Source organism: Thamnophis elegans, chromosome 1, assembly GCF_009769535.1.
Source record: "Thamnophis elegans isolate rThaEle1 chromosome 1, rThaEle1.pri, whole genome shotgun sequence".
Lineage (NCBI taxonomy): Eukaryota > Metazoa > Chordata > Lepidosauria > Squamata > Colubridae > Thamnophis > Thamnophis elegans.
Genome location: NC_045541.1, coordinates 176,961,354 through 176,978,812, shown reverse-complemented (window position 1 = coordinate 176,978,812; position 17,459 = coordinate 176,961,354). Strand labels below are relative to the sequence as shown.

General features: G+C 45.3%; 1 protein-coding gene across 1 annotated transcript in view; it reads right to left on the bottom strand.

Annotated features, from left to right (window-relative positions):
* Nucleotides 1-7,587: 7,587 nt before the first annotated feature.
* GNA11 (G protein subunit alpha 11) overlaps nt 7,588-17,459 on the bottom strand; it is a 29,080-nt gene continuing 19,208 nt past the window's right edge. The window contains exons 5-7 of the mRNA XM_032226706.1: nt 17,317-17,446; nt 14,914-15,067; nt 7,588-11,389 (exon numbers count right to left, since the gene is read on the bottom strand). Of these exons, the coding sequence (XP_032082597.1) occupies nt 11,199-11,389; nt 14,914-15,067; nt 17,317-17,446 (475 nt within the window). The 3' untranslated portion in view covers nt 7,588-11,198. The remainder of the gene's footprint in view (nt 11,390-14,913; nt 15,068-17,316; nt 17,447-17,459) is intronic.

Here is a 17,459-nt window from a genome sequence, read left to right as displayed (position 1 = left end):
CATCCTGTAATAAAGAAAATTTGAACTTATTGAATCTGACAATATAGTGCTGGCAAGAAAACTGTGCAGAAATTAGTGGATTAACTATGCATTGGTTTATACAAAGCTAGTTTCCAAGTCTGAAAGATAAAGATCTTCATGTGATAAGTTTGAGTGAATCATAAAATCCCTCTCTCTGTCAAGTGACTTTTCAACTTGGTATCATTCATCCCCCAAATACTTTCTTACCATCTTTGAAGACCTGGAATTGCCTATTTATCTAAATACAGAGAACAGAACAAGGAATCAGGAATCAGGAATCAGGAATCAGGAATCAGGAATCAGGAATCAGGAATCAGGAATCGAATGGAATGGAATGGAAGAGAAGAGAAGAGAAGAGAGAAGGGAGAAGGGAGAAGGGAGAAGGGAGAAGGGAGAAGAGAGAATGGAATGGAAGAGGAGAGGAGAGAACAAAACAGAGCAGAATAAGAAATAAAGAAGGGAATGGAATGGAACAGAACAGAATAGAATAGAATAGAATATAGAGTTGACTGGAATAAGGAATAAGGAATAAGGAATAAGGAATAAGGAATAAGGAATAAGGAATAAGGAATAAGGAATAAGGAATAAGGAATAAGGAATAAGGAATAAGGAATAAGGAATAAGGAATAGAATAGAATAGAATAGAATATAGAGTGGACTGGAATAAGGAATAAGGAATAGAATAGAGAATAGAGAATAGAGAATAGAGAATAGAGAATAGAGAATAGAGAATAGAGAATAGAGAATAGAGAATAGAGAATAGAGAATAGAGAATAGAGAATAGAGAATAGAGAATAGAGAATAGAGAATAGAGAATAGAAAATAGAAAATAGAGGAGAATAGAGAATAGAGGAGAATAGAGAATAGAGAATGGAATGGAAGAGGAGAGAAGAGGAGAGAACAGAATATAATAAGGACTAAAGAAGGGAATGGAATGGATTAGAATAGAATAGAATAGAATAGAATAGAGCACAGCAGGACAGGACAAAACAGAATAGAATAACAGAATTGGAAGAGATCTTGGGGGGTCTTCTAGTCCAACCCCCTGCCTAGGCAGGAAACCCTACACCACTTCAGACAAATGATTATCCAACATCTTCTTAAAGACTTCCAGTGTTGGGGCATCCACAACTTCTGGAGGCAATTTCTGTTCCACTGATTAATTGTTCTAACTGTCCGGAAATTCCTCCTCAGTTCTGCTTCTTCCCTTGATAAGTTTCCATCCATTGCTTCTTGTTCTGCCCTCAGGTGCTTTGGAGAATAGTTTGACTTCCTCTTCTTTGTGGCAACCCCTGAGATATTGGAAGACTGCTATCATGTCTCCCCTGGTCCTTCTTTTCATTAAACTAGACATCCCCGGTTCCTGCAACCATTCTTCATGTGTTTTAAACCTCCAGTCCCCTAATGTATTGAGAATCGAGGGGAAAAGGAGGAAACACAACTGGCATATAGAGATGGGGGGAATTGAGAACATAGAGAGGAGCACGTGCATCTCGGTGGAATGTTTACTAAAGGCAGGGAGAGCGAGAGAACCTCAGGCATACAAAGGCTCCTGCGGAGAGAAACTACAGAATGGGGCGTGTTGTAAGGAACCAACATCTGCCAAGAGAAGCGAAGATAGAGGTATGTAAGATTGGGCTTCTGGCCATTTCAGAAGTGAGAATTAACCTCTCAAAACATGGCGAAAGTGGCCTGTTGGAATTCATTCTGGGTGTTTGTGTGCAGGGCAGTTTCTGCTGCCTGAAACACACATACACAGGGATGCAAAAACATCGCACCAGAAACATCTTTCTGGCCTAACGGTCAGGACTCACTATGCAGCCTCATGTAACAAGAACTATGCGAACCAGTTACTCCCACACCTGCCCTTTCTCCCCCCCTATGCTGTGCTGTAACTTTCTATTCCCCCTCTCCCCCTCCCAATGCCATGCAGCTTGTAACTTTCTATTCCCCCTTTGCCCACCCTTTGCCATGATGTGATTTTCTATTGGTTTATTTGTAGAATGCTGTGATTTTTCATTAGTTTACTTGTACCATGTGTGATTATATCTGCCTTTTGATACGCTCCTTTTTGATGACGCTGTAACTAACTTTTTCTAATAAAAGAGCCCTTCGATGTTCATTCGAAGCTTAGCTCATCCCGAGGAATTTTGTCTGGTGTTTTCCTTTTGATTAGGCAAGGACACATGAGCAGCCCTCCAGTGTGGCGACAACGCCGCAGTGGCCGGAGTGAGATAGCAGTGGGTGTGGTTTTGTGCGTGGGTGTGGTTACGCAAACAAGATATCCAAATGAGGTTTATTGAACGTGGATTGAATAGGGGGGAAAAAACAGAGATGTGTAGAAACGCAGAGAGGTGGAATGAAGGAAGATCGTACGAATAAGGATTGTTTGATAGTATAACAGAGTTGGAAGGGACCATGGAGGTCTTCTAGTCCAACCCCCTGCTGGGCCAGGAGACCCCATCCCATTTCTGTCCAGTCTCTTTTTAAAAGCCTCTGATGATGATGATGACTCACAATGTCAGGAGGCAAGGCATTCGTTCCACTGGTTAATTGTTCTCGCCAGGTCGTTCTTAACAACCATTCACTTAAGTGTGTCAGGCCTGCAATTATATTCCTTTTAGAATTTTGGCCTGCCACACTTTCTCTTATTTCATTATGCTGTTTCATTAGTATAGTTGAGGGGAGGGGGGAATAGAAAGGAGTAGGATTGTGGAATGTTTTGTTGTCATTCTTTACTAGAAGCCAAGGTCATCCTTTGTCTCCGCACCTTGGCACCTGACTGGAATCAGCTGGGTGGAGATGCCAGAGTGGAAGAAGATTGGACCATGTGATGGATTTATGGGTGTGGGGACAAGATCATGAACTTTCAACTGGGTGGGAATCTGATGTAACACCCAGAATTGGGATTCCACAGATGTGCTAAGATGTCTGACTTATTAAATTGGAACTTTAAGGATGGTTTTGCCTTGGACTCTGATTTAATTCTACATGATACTTGGAATGCTGGCCATTTGAAGATGTGTGGACTTCAAATCCCAGAATTCTTTGCTGGCTGGAGAATTCTGGGAGTTGAAGTCCACCCATCTTCAAGTTGCCAAATAGATCATTCAGAGGTGTTCTGACCTAGGCTTCCCCAAAAAGCATGAGGCAGAGTCCTGGTCCCGACAAAAAACCCTTTATTAAACAAATGTGAATTCCTCTCCTTCACATTCAGCAAGGCCTGGTAAATGGTCTTTTAAAGATGAAGTTATGACCACAGACCTTTTCTATCTTGGAAAGCTGCCATGTAAATATTTTCCCGAATGAAGTGCTGTGCAAGGAAAGGCTGGGCACAGAGTCTCTGAGATTCATGGACAGATCTTCACACTCCTGAAACAAATCTAATGCCTGAACGAATGAATTGTTTCCTGCAAAAGCCCCCTCCCCTTTCGCTCCTCTTTTGTTTCCTATGGGAGGGAGCCAATCACCTTCCACCTGTGGCTTTACTCCCAAGTCGACTCTGATTTCTGAGTTGTTCTTTTCTTCTGGCAGCTCTGCCCATGCGCACACTGGGAACAGGCTCCAGCTGTTCCTCTGCCTCACTGCTGTCTCGCTCCATAGGCACCTGATCTCTGCCAGACAGCCTCAGCCCCCTCTCTGCCTCTGATGCAGACCCCTCGTCCGACCCTTCCCCAACCCCCAGGACTGGCCCAGGTTCCTCCCCAACCTCCTCACTGACTGACTCGGTTGCCAGATCTGCTGGCCACTGGCGGACCACAACAAAAAGCACCTTTGGGGCAACCATGACCTGGATGACTGAGAATCTCTACAGATGTTTCTCTTCAAATTGGAAAGAGGCGCAAAGTATCCAGACTTTCACTTTAAAATAAAATAAAAATGACAGACTACAAGTGCCGCAAGGAAAGTTTGCAAATTGTCAAAGGGAAAAAAGGGGGGGGCTGGGGAGGGAAGGGAGATTATACCCAAAGAGGCCAAATTAAAATCCAGAATTAATTTTGTGCTTTGGGCAAAGACTGCAAAAAGCAAAAGGCAATTTTGAATATCAAGGCAAGTTTTATGGCTCACCTTTAGCCTGGCTTGGACAGAGACCCCAGTTAGAGGGGTAGGTCCATTTCTAGGCATCGTCCTTGAAGGATTCAGAAAGTGGTGGGGTGGCCTAGAGGTGGCGCTCTCGCCTCACAATCAAGAGGCTGTGAGTTCGATCCTAGGTAGAGGCAGATATTTCTCTCTCTCTGGGCACAATGAGAATGTATCTGCTGAACAAAACTCTGCACTGGCAACAGGAAGGGCATCTGGCCAGGAAACAGTCTTCTAGCTCTACTCAGTTGCCCAGACTCCAACCCGCAAAGGATGATGGGGTTGCAAAGAATTATGGGGGTCATTAAAAGATGATCCTTGAAGGATTCAAAGGTTGCGGTTGATCAGAGGACTCTAAGCCAAGTTCTGCAACGACTGAAGTTGGAGTTTTAGGCCTGACGAACGAAATGATTGCTCTTTTCCAATTACCAGAACAATGTCGCATAGGAACTATCGCTGTTCCAGAGTGGAGGACAGCTGGGGGATTCTGGGAGTTGAAGTCCACAGAACTTAAAAGTCGCCAAGGTTGAAACACTGGCCTAGGCACACCAGAGGCCCAGTGTGAGCTGAAGCTCGATGTGCCTACACCCAAACGCTGCTAAACCAATGTAACTGGTCGTCTGCCCAGGAACAAAATTTGATTAGGAAATGTTTCACTTAGCAACAAGACATTGGGGCTGTATCGTAGGTCGTTATGCTGAGGACGTGCTCATATTCTGTGCAACCGGCACGGTTAAAAATGAGCATACGACCAGCTACTTTGGTTTAGCAGCAACGGTGGGAATTTTCAGGGAAGAAACTTCCCAATAGGATGTTTAAAACAAAACACAAAGATCCATTCAACAGCGGAATCAGTAACTCCATTGTGGGCTCTCCAGAGGATGGAGATTCCTCTATTTAAGTCAGGAGTGTTCAACTTTGGCACTTTTAAGACTTATGGACTTCAGTTCCCAGAATTCCCCAACCAGTAGGCCTCATTCAGATTTCTCAAAAGCTCCGGATACGTTTGAAAGAAATTTCACAACCTTGGCGACTTTTACGTCCTGTGGACTTCAACTCCCAGAATCCCCCAGAATTGCATAGAATATAGTACGTCCTCAACATAACGACCTACAATACAGCCCCAATGTTTTGTTGCTAAGTGAAACATTTCCTAATCAAATTTTGTTCCATTTTAGGGCCTTTCGTGCCACCGTTCTTAAGTGAATCTCTGCAGCGGTGAAGTTACTAACAGGATTGTTAAGTGAATCTGGTTTCCCCATTGACTTTGCTTGTAAGGTAGTCACAAAAAAGGGGGGATCCCGGGATCTGGGGAGGGGGGGGCTGCAGTTGCCCTAGATGGGAATCGGTTGCCAAGCATCCAAATTTGGATCACGTGACTATGGAGAGTACTAGTCGGTTTTTTTCAGTGCCATTATAAACTTTGAACGGTCACTAAGTGAACTGTTGTTAAGTCAAGGACCGCCCATAGTGGATTAATCTTGCTTTATGGTTTAAGCCTATCTTCCTTAAACTGTTTGTGTTCTATCAATATTAGGAAAAGAATTCTCTCTTATTTGAGCATGGAAGACCGGCTGCTCCTGGGCTAATAATATGATCTGCCTAATGACCGGATGGGTGGGCGTGGCTAGGTGGCCATGTGACTGGGTGGGCGTGGCCAACTCAATGTCACTCCACATCAAGGGGCGCCTCGGTGGCCTCCACTCGCCACTCCTTAGGGCCCCAACAGGAAGCAGTTGTTGGAGCTAAGCAGCCCCCATAAAAAAGAATTGGCAAAGCAGCTCAGTTCAAATTGGATCTGACCGAGGAGGAGGCTCAGCAGAAGCACCTCACTGAGGACTAGGAGCATAGGCTTTCCAAGCAGAGGGAAGACCTGCGGGAATGCAAGGTCAGGTATGGGCGCCTGGAGGCCCAGTGGGCTGAGATGGTCAGCATATAAATGTAATCAATCAATTAAATCAATCAAGCCAGTTCCAGGCCATGATGCAGTCCCACTGGAACGAGGCCCTCCGGGTCTTCGTCACCAGCGGTGCTTCCCCCTGGCCTTCACCCAAAGCCCCCCACCAGGAGGTTGAAGCAGACCCCAAGTCGGAATTTCTGTCCCCCTCCGACCTGCACAAAAAGACCCCGAAGGGGGAGACTCTCTGCAGCAACACAAGCATTCATTGCACATATCCGGCCCAGGGGGTGGAGTTTGAGGACCCCTGATTTAGTGCAATATAAAAAATGCAAATCATTTTTCTGCAGACCACCAACATTTTCTCGCAGACCACCAGTGGTCCACGGACCACAGTTGGCGACCGCTGCTCCAAAATTTATTGATTTTGTATGCCGGCCACTTTGCTATCCAGAGCAACTATATATTGGGGCCAATAAGCTATTTTCCAATTTAATTTACATCCAGTTAACAGGTAGTCCTCAACTTGCGACCACAATTGAGCCCAACATTTATGGTGTAAGCAAAACAGTTTTGTCAGTTTTGCCTCATTTTGTAACTTTTTTGCCACAGCTTTGACATTGCAGTGGTTACATTAGTGGCACGGTTGTGTTTTGTCTACTTCCCATTGACTTTGCTTGTCAGATGGTTGCAAAAGGAGAGCACATGATCCGGGACAACGCAACCATCATAAATAGGAGTCAAGTATCTAAATTTTGTTCATGGGACCATGGGGATGCTGTAACCGTTGTTAAGCATGAAAAATGTTCACTTTTTCCAGCGATGTTGTAACTTCAAAATGACACTAAGCCAGAGTTTAGCAACTTGCAGCTCTGGAGCCACATGTGGCTCTTTCATCCCTCTGCTGCGGCTCCCTGTAGGCCGGTCGGCTCCACAATTGATAGGGCATTCGGTTAGGACAGGTAGAGGAAAAAAGAAGCCGTGCTAGGTGGCGCCTCTATGGTGAGGGAACCGGAGGAGGGAGGGGGGGTATCCATTCATGACTTTTGTGGCTCTTTGAGTGTTTACGGTTGCTGACTCCTACACTAAGTGGAACTTTGTAAGTTAAGGAGTACTTATAATTCTTCAATATATATTTTTTTAAAGCACACAAGAGAAGAAAGACGACAGAGGATGGGGGTTTTTTTTTGTAAGGAATGAATTTTATTCCAATTTCAAACAATTTATTCAGGAGAAAGCTATGAAAAATCAATTTTTCCATCAGGTACTTCTAAAATAAGGAGGGTCAGCACCCAGCAGATGAACGAATTCAAGTGTTCCGAGAAACCCAGTCTCTGCCTCCTCCTCACCGTTGGGGGGGGGGGGGACGAGACAGGAACACGGTGGGAAAAAATACCAATCCCGGGCCACGAAATTCCAATCCCCTCCTTTGCCCACCCCACCCCCACGTGTTAACACCACATGCAAGTTCAAAATGACAAAAAAAAGGTTTTTAAAAACAGCATTTATATATATATATATATATATGCATTTATATTATACATATATATAGGTTTTCTTTTTTTAAATAGGATGTTTAAATGTTATTCTTTTTTTTTTAAATCAGGTTCTCTTATTATAATATACTAGTATAACCAAAATTTTTTTTTTTTCACCACACTGGTACTTGTAAAAGAGTCTCTGGTACTAAAGAAAAGAACGGGCATTGGCACAAAACCATGTAATGCTTTTTTCTTCTTCTTTAAAATTAAAAAAAAAAGTATACAACATACGCACACGCACACACAGAGTACTGAATTACAGACTTGAAACCTCGGATGGTGAACTCGGCCTTCCTTTCCGATCCTACGGCCAGCACACCCTTCCCCCCCTCCCCCAAAGTAGCCATAAAATGTGTTTGGGAGGGAGGGAAACACACGATAAAAGGCAAAAAGCAGGTGGAGAATTCGATCCCAAGGGGAGACCGTTGAAGGGGGGGGGAGGCAGCTGCCGGTCGGGTGGGCCCACCGTCGCAAAGTCGTCCTCCCCCGGCCGAAGGGGATGGAATGGTGTGTTTTGGCAATCCTCTTTCCGCCTACAGTCCGACGAAGTGTGCGAGCAGGTTAGTGCGTCTTCAGTAGGATTCTACTTTTTTTCCTTCCTTTTTTTTTTTCTTCATATAAAGTGCACTGTGAACAGAACATGGTCAGACTGCTCTCTCCTGTCTTAACTTTGGCTGCCTCCGCCGTGCGGGAGGCCCGGCTTCAAGAACCCCGGCGTCTTTCTTTCGGGATCGTCTTGGAACCTCGACCAGTTCCCATCAGCCCAACAGAAGGGGAAGGGAGGAACGCTTCAATGGTCGAAGAAAGTTGGCACGCTCCTGAGCAGAAACCCCCGGGTGGGACATCCATCCCGACGGCTGGTCCACGTAGTGCGGCTTCGCGAGAAAAGAAGAGGGATAACCCCCCTTCACGCGTCTCCACGCTGCCTCCCCCCAACGGTTCGCAGGCTGTGTGGGGACGAAGGGTCCACTTGGCAGGCACAGCGGTCCGGGATGGAGGCCTGTTTCCTGGAAAGGCGATGCGAGAGAGAGAGAGAGATGGGCCAGGTGCTCCCAATCCAAGTTCCAGGTCCAAGGGCCACGGTGAAAGCCTGCAGCAGAGGCAAGGGGCTCACGCCATCCAGGAAAACACTTCCGGCGAGGGGCTTCGAGAGTTAAAGTCATGGCACCTTTGCAAGAACAGAGTTCCCCCTTGTAGAAAGAAAGTCTGGGTCTTTGGGCGAGAAGACAAATTCGACATGTAGCTATTCCTCGGCCTATCGAGGGGGAATTCATTCGCCCCACCCTCTTTCCCAAAACACAACCCTCCCCAAAAAACATTTAGATCAAAACAATTAACAAAAACTCAGGAATGTTGGTGATGTTGGAAAATAGCTCCATTTCTCCCCACCCCTCCCCCCCCATCAACCCAACAAGCCCTTTTGTGTAGTTACTCTGACGTAACTGTAGATTACTTTCTCCCAATTTTAACAACTTCTCATTCACGGTGTGTTGTCGATACAATGCAACGGTAAGCGGGAGGGACTCCTCACGCCCCCCCCCCAAAAATGCAGCTCTCCCTGCACCATGGCTTCTTTCTGTAGTGTTCCACAAAAAAGGGGCGGTCCCAGAAAGCCAAAGGCAACACCCTCTCCCGCCCCCTCCCACCCCGCTGGAATGCTGCAAATGTTCATGCTAAATTAGTGTTGTTGTGTCGAAGCAAAACACGTCCCCCCCCCCAACCCTTCATTAACATCTCGTGCGAGGAAGTCCACTAGTGTTGCCCGTTGCAACATGACAAAAAGCGTTTTTAAAAAAAAGCACATTGGACACTGCCATCCTTTTCCACCCACCCTCCCCCACCCACGTTACGGGGATCGGCCCATTGTCCTGTTCGTGAAAAAGGCTGTTTCTTGTGGCATTTGTAAATGTGACGGTTGGCAGTTGCGAGACACATACTGTGTTACTGCTACCCAGGGTCTCCGGAGGAAGCGGAGAGAGACTGTTTCATTTCACTAGAATCCCTAGCTGGGTCCTGTGGCAATCTGCCTTCCAAAAAGACTGGCAAAAGTTTGGGGTTTGGCACTGACTTTGAGCAGGGCACACATTTGGCACTCGGTCTCCGGAAAGGGACCTCTCTCTCACCTGGTCCACTTCAAAGCTTACACCTGTAAACCACCTCCATTCCACAGATCCCTTGTGCTGGGCTTCTTTCATGCACGCTCAATGGGCACCCCCAGAGTGAGCTGGCTTCCGAGAGAACGGGTCAAGAGATGGGAGGATGGATGGCGGCAGCAGCTGCCAATCACACCAGCCTTGGCAACGTCATTCAAAGGCCCTCTCTGATTTGGCTGCAACCATGCCAAGAGCTAACAGACCTTCCCAATACTTTTTAGGACCAACAAGGCCAAAGGTTGCTTCAATTTGACTCAGAATGCAGACACCATCTTAACCCCAACCCAACCCACCCAAACATGGGGTCAGGATTTTCCCCTGACCCGAAAGGGTTAATTTGCAAAACACACACACATACACACACACACACACACACACACAAGATCCAAGTGAATGAGTCAAAACCTCAAATCTTCCTTCCGGCCCAAAATCTGGTGCAGATTTCGGATTTCCACCAAAGGGATTTTCTCACGTTGGGTGAGAAGCAAGTTTAACTTTCTTCTTTCTTTCTTTCTCTTTCTTTCTTTCTTTCTTTTTTTTTCCTTAAACGCTAAATTAGAAAACAAAAAAGGTAACAAAACAAAACAAAACAAAAAACCCGCAATCAGGCACTTCCCTCAGGCTTGATAGCTATTGCTTGGTTGGTAGTCAAGAAACAAAAGTATAGCACATGTAGCAAACTAGGTGTAAAACAATAATTTAAAAAACAATAATAATCACAGTCAATAGAACTCCCGTAATTGGTGGAGGGAAGAAAACGAAAGCGAGAGTAAAAAGCAACAAAGGAAAGCGGGAACCAAAGGACGGCTTGTTTCGCGCTGTGGGCAAAATAAACTGGGTTTTCCTCTTTACGATGTCATCTAGGGTAAACCCATTTCGGGACATATCCTTACAGTCAAGATGTACGGGGAGGAGAGGGAGGGAGGACTCACACCAGAGGCATTATATGGCACAAGCTGAAGGTCCAAGCTGCATCTTATACTCCCACAGCCGAATATAAAGCTCCTTAGTTTGGCTTGATGGTCTGGGACACGTTTATCGCCAGATCAGACAGGAAAAAAAAAAAAAAAGAATTTACTAATGCAACGTACAAAGTCTGAAAGGAAACCGCCTGGACTGCTGGCAACAAAGCAGGAAATTAACAAGGTGCCAGAGAGAGAAAAAGAGTGGAGCATGTCCCCCACAGTTTTTAAACTGTGAAATAAAAGCTATTTAAAAAAAAAGGTGGGGGAAATCAGCTATTCTGTGGGGCAGACACGAAACCGAAGGTAATGGTGTGCTTAAAAAAAAAGGAAAAAAGAAAAAGGAAAAAAAAACCATTGCCACTCCACAGATCAGACAATTTGCAATCATGACATCATTAAAAATCAAGATTGTTTTCCTGTTGGTTTAAATTCGTGGGATTCGTTTGTCTTACTTTTCTTCACGACAAAAGGTCTCCCAAGGAGATTAAAGGGAGGGGGGGCGGATTGGGTGGGTGGGAGAAGAGGATAGATTCATTCAAGGTCAGACTAGGTTATATTCCTTCAAGTTGAGTTGCAGGATGGTGTCCTTGACGGCAGCAAAGACAAACCGGATATTTTCCGTATCTGTGGCACAGGTGAAGTGAGAGTAGATAATCTTATCGCTGTCGGGGTTGAGATCCACAAACATTTTGAGGATAAATTCCCGGGCTGCTTGAGCGTCTCTCTGCGGGCCTGGAGAGAGAACGGAAGAGAACCAGGATTTATAATGAAGAGGAAAAGACTATCTGACTCAGGGGTCACCAACTTTTCAGACCTCAGGGACCACTAAATTCATAATTTTAAATCCCGTGGACCACTAATATGATCTGCCTAGTGACTGGGTGGGTGGGCGTGGCCAGGTGGGCATGTGACTGGGTGGGCGTGCCCAACTCATTGTCACTCACGCCGAGGGGCGCTTCGCCAGCCTCTACTCACTCCTCCCCTCCCAGCTACTCCTCGCCTGCCCGCCCGGGGTCCTTAGGGCCCCAACAGGAAGCAGTTGCTGGAGCTAAGCAGCCCCCATGAGAAAGAGTTGGCAAAACAGCTCAGTTCAAATTGGATCTGACTGAGAAGGAGGCTCAGCAGAAGCACCTCACTGAGGACTAGGAGCATAGGCTTTCCAAGCAGAGGGAAGACCTGCGGGAGTACAAGGCCAGGTACCGGCACCTAGAGGCTCAGTGGGCTGAGATGGTCTGCCAGTTCCAGGCCATGATGCAGTCCCACTGGAACGAGGCCCTCCGGCTCTTTGCCACCAGCGGTGCTTCCCTCCAGCCTTTGTCCAAAGCCCCCCACCAGGAGGCTGAAGCAGACCCCAAGTCAGAATTTCTGCCTGCCCTCCGACCCCCACAAAAAGACCCCAAAGGGGGAGACTCTCTGCAGCAACACAAGCGTTCATTGTACGTATCCGTCCCATCGGCCGTAGTTTGAGGACCCCTGATTTAGTGCACTATAAAAAATGCAAATAATTTTTCTGCAGACCACCAAAATTTTCTCATGGACCATCAGATCTGGCTGGAAGGAGAAACCTCTCTGATTAAGAGCAGGCTGCAAGTAGTCCTTGACTTGTAACAGTTCATTTAGTGACCCAAATTACAATGGTACTGAAAAAGTCACTTATTCCCATTTTTCACACTTATAACTGTTGCATCCTCCCCAGAGTCACGTGATTTACATTCAGATGCTTGATTGACTCACGTTTGTGACGGTTGGAGAGTCCCAGGGTCACGTGATCCCCTTTTGCAACCTTCTGACCAGCAAAAATCAATGGGGAAATCAGGTTCACTTAACAACCGTGTCACTAATTTAAGAACTGCAGTGAGTCACTTAACAAATGTGGCGAGAATAGTGGTAAAATGGCGCAAACTCACAACAAATTTCTCACTTAGCAGCATAAATTTTGGGCTCAATTGTGGTCATAAGTTGAGGACAACCTGTATTCTCCAATTCTTGACCTCAGAAGGATGGAGCTCATTCTCACTCTTCCCAAATATCATTGTCTCCTCTAGGATAGACTTGGGCATTTTACTGGCCTATGTCAGGTCGATCGGAAATTAGAAATCAAATATAAATACGTGTACTCCATACAGTACAGGTAGTCCTCAACTTACGGCCACAACTGAGCCCAAAATTTCTGTTACTGAGAGACATTTGTTGCATTTTGCCCCATTTTACGACCTTTCTCGCCACAGCTGTTAAGTGAATCACTGGAGCGGCTGAGTTAGTAACAAGGTTGCTAAGTGAATCTGGCTTCCCCGTAGATTTTGCTTGTCAGAAAGACGATCACATGACCCCGGGGCACTGCAACCGTCATAAAGATGAATCAGTAGCCAAGCGCCTGAATTTTGATCACCTGACCGGGGATGCTGCAACCATCCGTTGTAAGTCACTTTTTTCAGTGCCGTTGTAACTTTGAATGGTCACTAAATGAACGGATGTAAGTCCAGAACAACTGCATTGCTTTTATTTTGAAGGCAACTATTTTTTTTTATATTTACGTATATGCTTATGTGCGTGTCTATGCACCTTCATAGCTATATTGGTTCGGCCTTCCACACCTGCCCCCGTTTCTCCTCTGGCCTCTTCAGAAAATTAATTCCCCAGCCTTACTCTGGGGAGGCAAGCAAGTCTCCTCTCCTTTACTAGAAATGGATGGGGCACTATCAACAATGCAGAAGAATCTCTGACAAACAGGCTAACCTCGCCATTTGTCAAAGTTTTAGCCTCTTGTTAGAGGTCGAGTTGCTTCCTGCCTGTCCATCCTAAATGCTAGCTTCCAGAGTTGGGAGGAAAGGTTCAAAAATAGCAATACCACTTAGAGCAGGGGTGTCAAACTCAAGGGCCGGGATGTGGTCGGAGCCATCCCGCAGGGCTATCCTGCAAAATGTAAGGGGCTGGCCCGCGTCGCTTCATCCCAGTCTACCCAATGCGAAGGGGAAACATGTCAGCAGTTTGGGGAGTGGTGTCAAGCTGGCCACGCCCACCGTCAGCCACACCTAACCCACCCAGTCAGCCACATCTCCCCCACTCCCCATCCCTCCCCAAGTCAACCACAGCCGTTGCAGCCCTCAAATGAAATTGAGTTTGATGCCCCTGACAGACTTACAGTAGTGGCCAAAATTGTGGAAACCTTTTGGGGAAAATGTATTTTTGAGGTTTGATGGCTAATAACACCATTTTGTTTGGCAGTAGTACCAGAGTTATATATATTAAAGATAATTTAATCAAGAATGTAATGCAACACTGTTTGTTCAATTATCTGTGTTCTATGAAAAGTTATAGCCAAATAACCAGAAAAAGGAAGCACAACTTACTTAGGTTGATATCAGTTAGCTTTCTGATTGTAGCCAATGAGCATGAGTGTTAGAGAGCCAATCAGGTGTCATCTTGTTTTGGCAATGAGCCAATCAGGTGACGCAACCAAGTATTAACTGACACGGTGATAATTTTTGTATGTCTCGTTTTTCCTACGTGTTTCACTTTTCTTCTTTATAACTCCTATTCTAATAGCCGATGCTTCATAAAAGTTATTGCATTGCATTCTTGATTAAATTATTTTTCTATTGATATATAATTTTATGGTACTACTCCCCAAATTTTGGCCACTACTGTATATACCGCTTCACAGTGATTTACAGTCCTAAGTGGTTTACAGTGTCAGCCTGTGGCCCTCTACAATCTGGATCCTCATTTTACTGACACCGGAAAGATGGAAGGCTGCATCAAAATAAAGATGATAGATAGATAGATAGATAGATAGATAGATAGATAGATAGATAGATAGATGGATGGATGGATGGATGGATGGATGGATGGATGGATGGATGGATGGATGGATGGATGGATGGATGGATAGAGAGATAGATAGATGATAGATAGATGAGATAGATAGATAGATAGATAGATAGATAGATAGATAGATAGATAGATAGATAGATAGATAGATAGATAGATAACCAACCACATTTCCTGGGACTCTGCTGCCTCCCTCAGGGGATTCAAGAAAGAGGGAATGCTCAGGAAAAGTTGATTTCTACTGCAATCACCTCTTGAATCCACCTCTACAAACTAGCAGGCCGATGTAAACATTTGAAGCAGAAGTGCCTCCTACACTTTGCTGACGCTGCCCTCAAACAGAAGGGCTTGCTCCTACTGGACGTGGCCTCCAAAGTTAGCAGGGCTGATCCTCCGTTTTAATTCCTGAAAAGTCAACTGCTTACCATCGAACTCTGGAAAGTAATCCACAAGGTGAGAGTACATGATCTTGTCTTCCAAGAGATCTTTCTTATTAAGAAAGAGGATGACGGAGGAATTCTGGAACCAGGGATAGGTAATTATGGTCCGGAAAAGGGCTTTGCTCTCCTCCATGCGGTTCTATAAGGAAAAGCAGGTTTTTTTTTAGATCCATAATAAATAAACAGGTAAACAAAGATTACATCGTTTTGGACAAGCCTTGTACTGATCGTCCTTGACTTATAACCGCAATTGAGCCCAAAATTTCTGTTGCTAAGAAAAAGAGTTAAGTGAATTTCGCCCCATTTTACAACCTTTCTTGCCACACTTGTTAGGTGAATCACTGAAGTTGTTAAGATAGTAACCCAGCTGTGGCGAATCCGGCTTCTCCTTTGACTTCGCTTGTCAGAAGGTCGTAAAAGGTGATCACGTGACCCCCGGGACATGCAACCGTCATATATGTGAGTCAGTTGCCAAGTTTCGGAATTTTGATCACATGATTGTGGGGATGCTGCAACTGTTATAAGTATGAAAAATGGTCATGTCCCTTTTTACAGTGCCGTTACTTCGAACAGTCACTAAATGAACCGTTGTAAGTCAAGGGCCACCTGTACATCTGTCCCCTGTTGTCTCATAAAAGTTTTGCCACAACCATTTTCAACAATACCTTAATTCAGTGTCTCTCAACCTCAGAAACCTTTAAAATATGTGCATGTGGGCTGAGGCATTATGGGAGTTGGAGTCCATATATCTTACACACACACACACACACTTTTTTTTTGCTGATAAATAAATGAAGGGAGACTAGTATAGATCTATTTCAAGCTATTTAGCTCTCATCAGCTAGCCATACCCTTACTGGGATTTGAACTTTTTCTATTTTACATGTTAGGCAGTTATAATAACCTCTAAGCCACAAACTCTCCTCCCTTATCAGCTGAACCAAGGGAATGATTAGATATTTTGTCAAGGCATCTGGTATGCCCCAAATATATATAAAGGAGGAGGGGGGAGGAGGAGGAAGAGGAGGAGAGTACCCAGACCTGTCTCCTAATTGCTTTCATGTGAGGGGAGAACAGACTTCAAGGTTTGGGGGCAAAAAAGGCAAATGTTTGTTGATTTTCTATTTATTCAGGTGGGGGGAATACAACCTCGGCATCCACCAGGTCCTCACGGCCCAACACCCAGCAAAGAACCTGGCAGGGCACAAATGATCACTTCAAATGCCAAGTAACAATCTTGGAACCCCACCCATATTTTATGGGTCATTCTTGGCTAAGAGAATTGAAGGAACACCCCAGTCTTTCCTCTATGGCAGCCCTTCTATATGACCTCCATTTAAAATAAATAGATAAATAAAAATCTTGAGCCAAGAAATACCACATGGGAAACAGGACAGGCGCTTCAAAGAATTTGGTGGTTGCTGAGATAAGGCTGCTATTCTGAGGGACTGGATGAAGAAACGAAGCTGCTCCAGGGACAGGGCTGCCTGTGAAAAGCTCCTCTGCCCAACCTATTCCTCCCTGAGGATGACTTTAGACAAACTTATTGTTTGTGTATGTTCCAGCATAACTCTGGAACGCCTCAAGCAATTTCAACCAAATTGGCACACTGATGACTTAATCTCTAGAAACAAATACTGTGGGGGGTAAGACATCCCTAACAGCCCTCGGTGTGTGTGTTCTGTTATGATACAGCCTGTTGTGCCTTCAAGTGGCTTCTACTGTACTGCCATAAAATGCTTCTACTGTACAGCACAATGGAGTTGCCATGGTACCGGCTTCACGGTACTCCACAAGGGGGCTCCCTCTGGTAAGGGGGAAAATCCAACATCAGAAATTACATTTGATCCAAACAATTTTTCCCCCTATAAATAAATACCCAGACAACGCCAGGTTATCAGTTAGTGTATAAATAAATGTACATAATAAATGGTCAGAGGAAAGTGGCTGCAGGGTCAGCAACTGACCAAGTAAACCAACAGTTCCCCAATATTTCCAGCTTTGCGGACAGGCAGTGGAGGGAATATTTCCGTGCAATCCCACCCCTCACACCAATGGAGTGTGTGTGCATGTACACTCGCCTGCCACTCGCACAAGTGGGGGATGCACATGTACATGCTTGCCTGCAATTTCCGCAACCCAGGTTGTAAACAGCTCATGGGGACCCCTGGAGTAAGCTACAAGTAGTCCGGGCACTCTGCCATCAACAGCAGAGCCAAGAGTTAAGTTTACTTTATTGTCATTGCACCTCGGACAACAACATTAAACTTGCATCTTCAGTGTACATCAGACATAAGAAAACTATGCAAATAAAACAAAAACACATATCCTTCGCATTCTATATACAAGCACCGCACGCCAAGGCTGACCACCAGTCATTTTGCTTACCTCATTATCAGACTCCACCAGTACTTGGTCGTATTCACTAAGAGCTACTAAGAACATGATGGAAGTTACATTTTCAAAGCAGTGTATCCACTTCCTCCTTTCTGACCTTTGCCCACCAACATCCACCATTCTGAAGAGGGGGG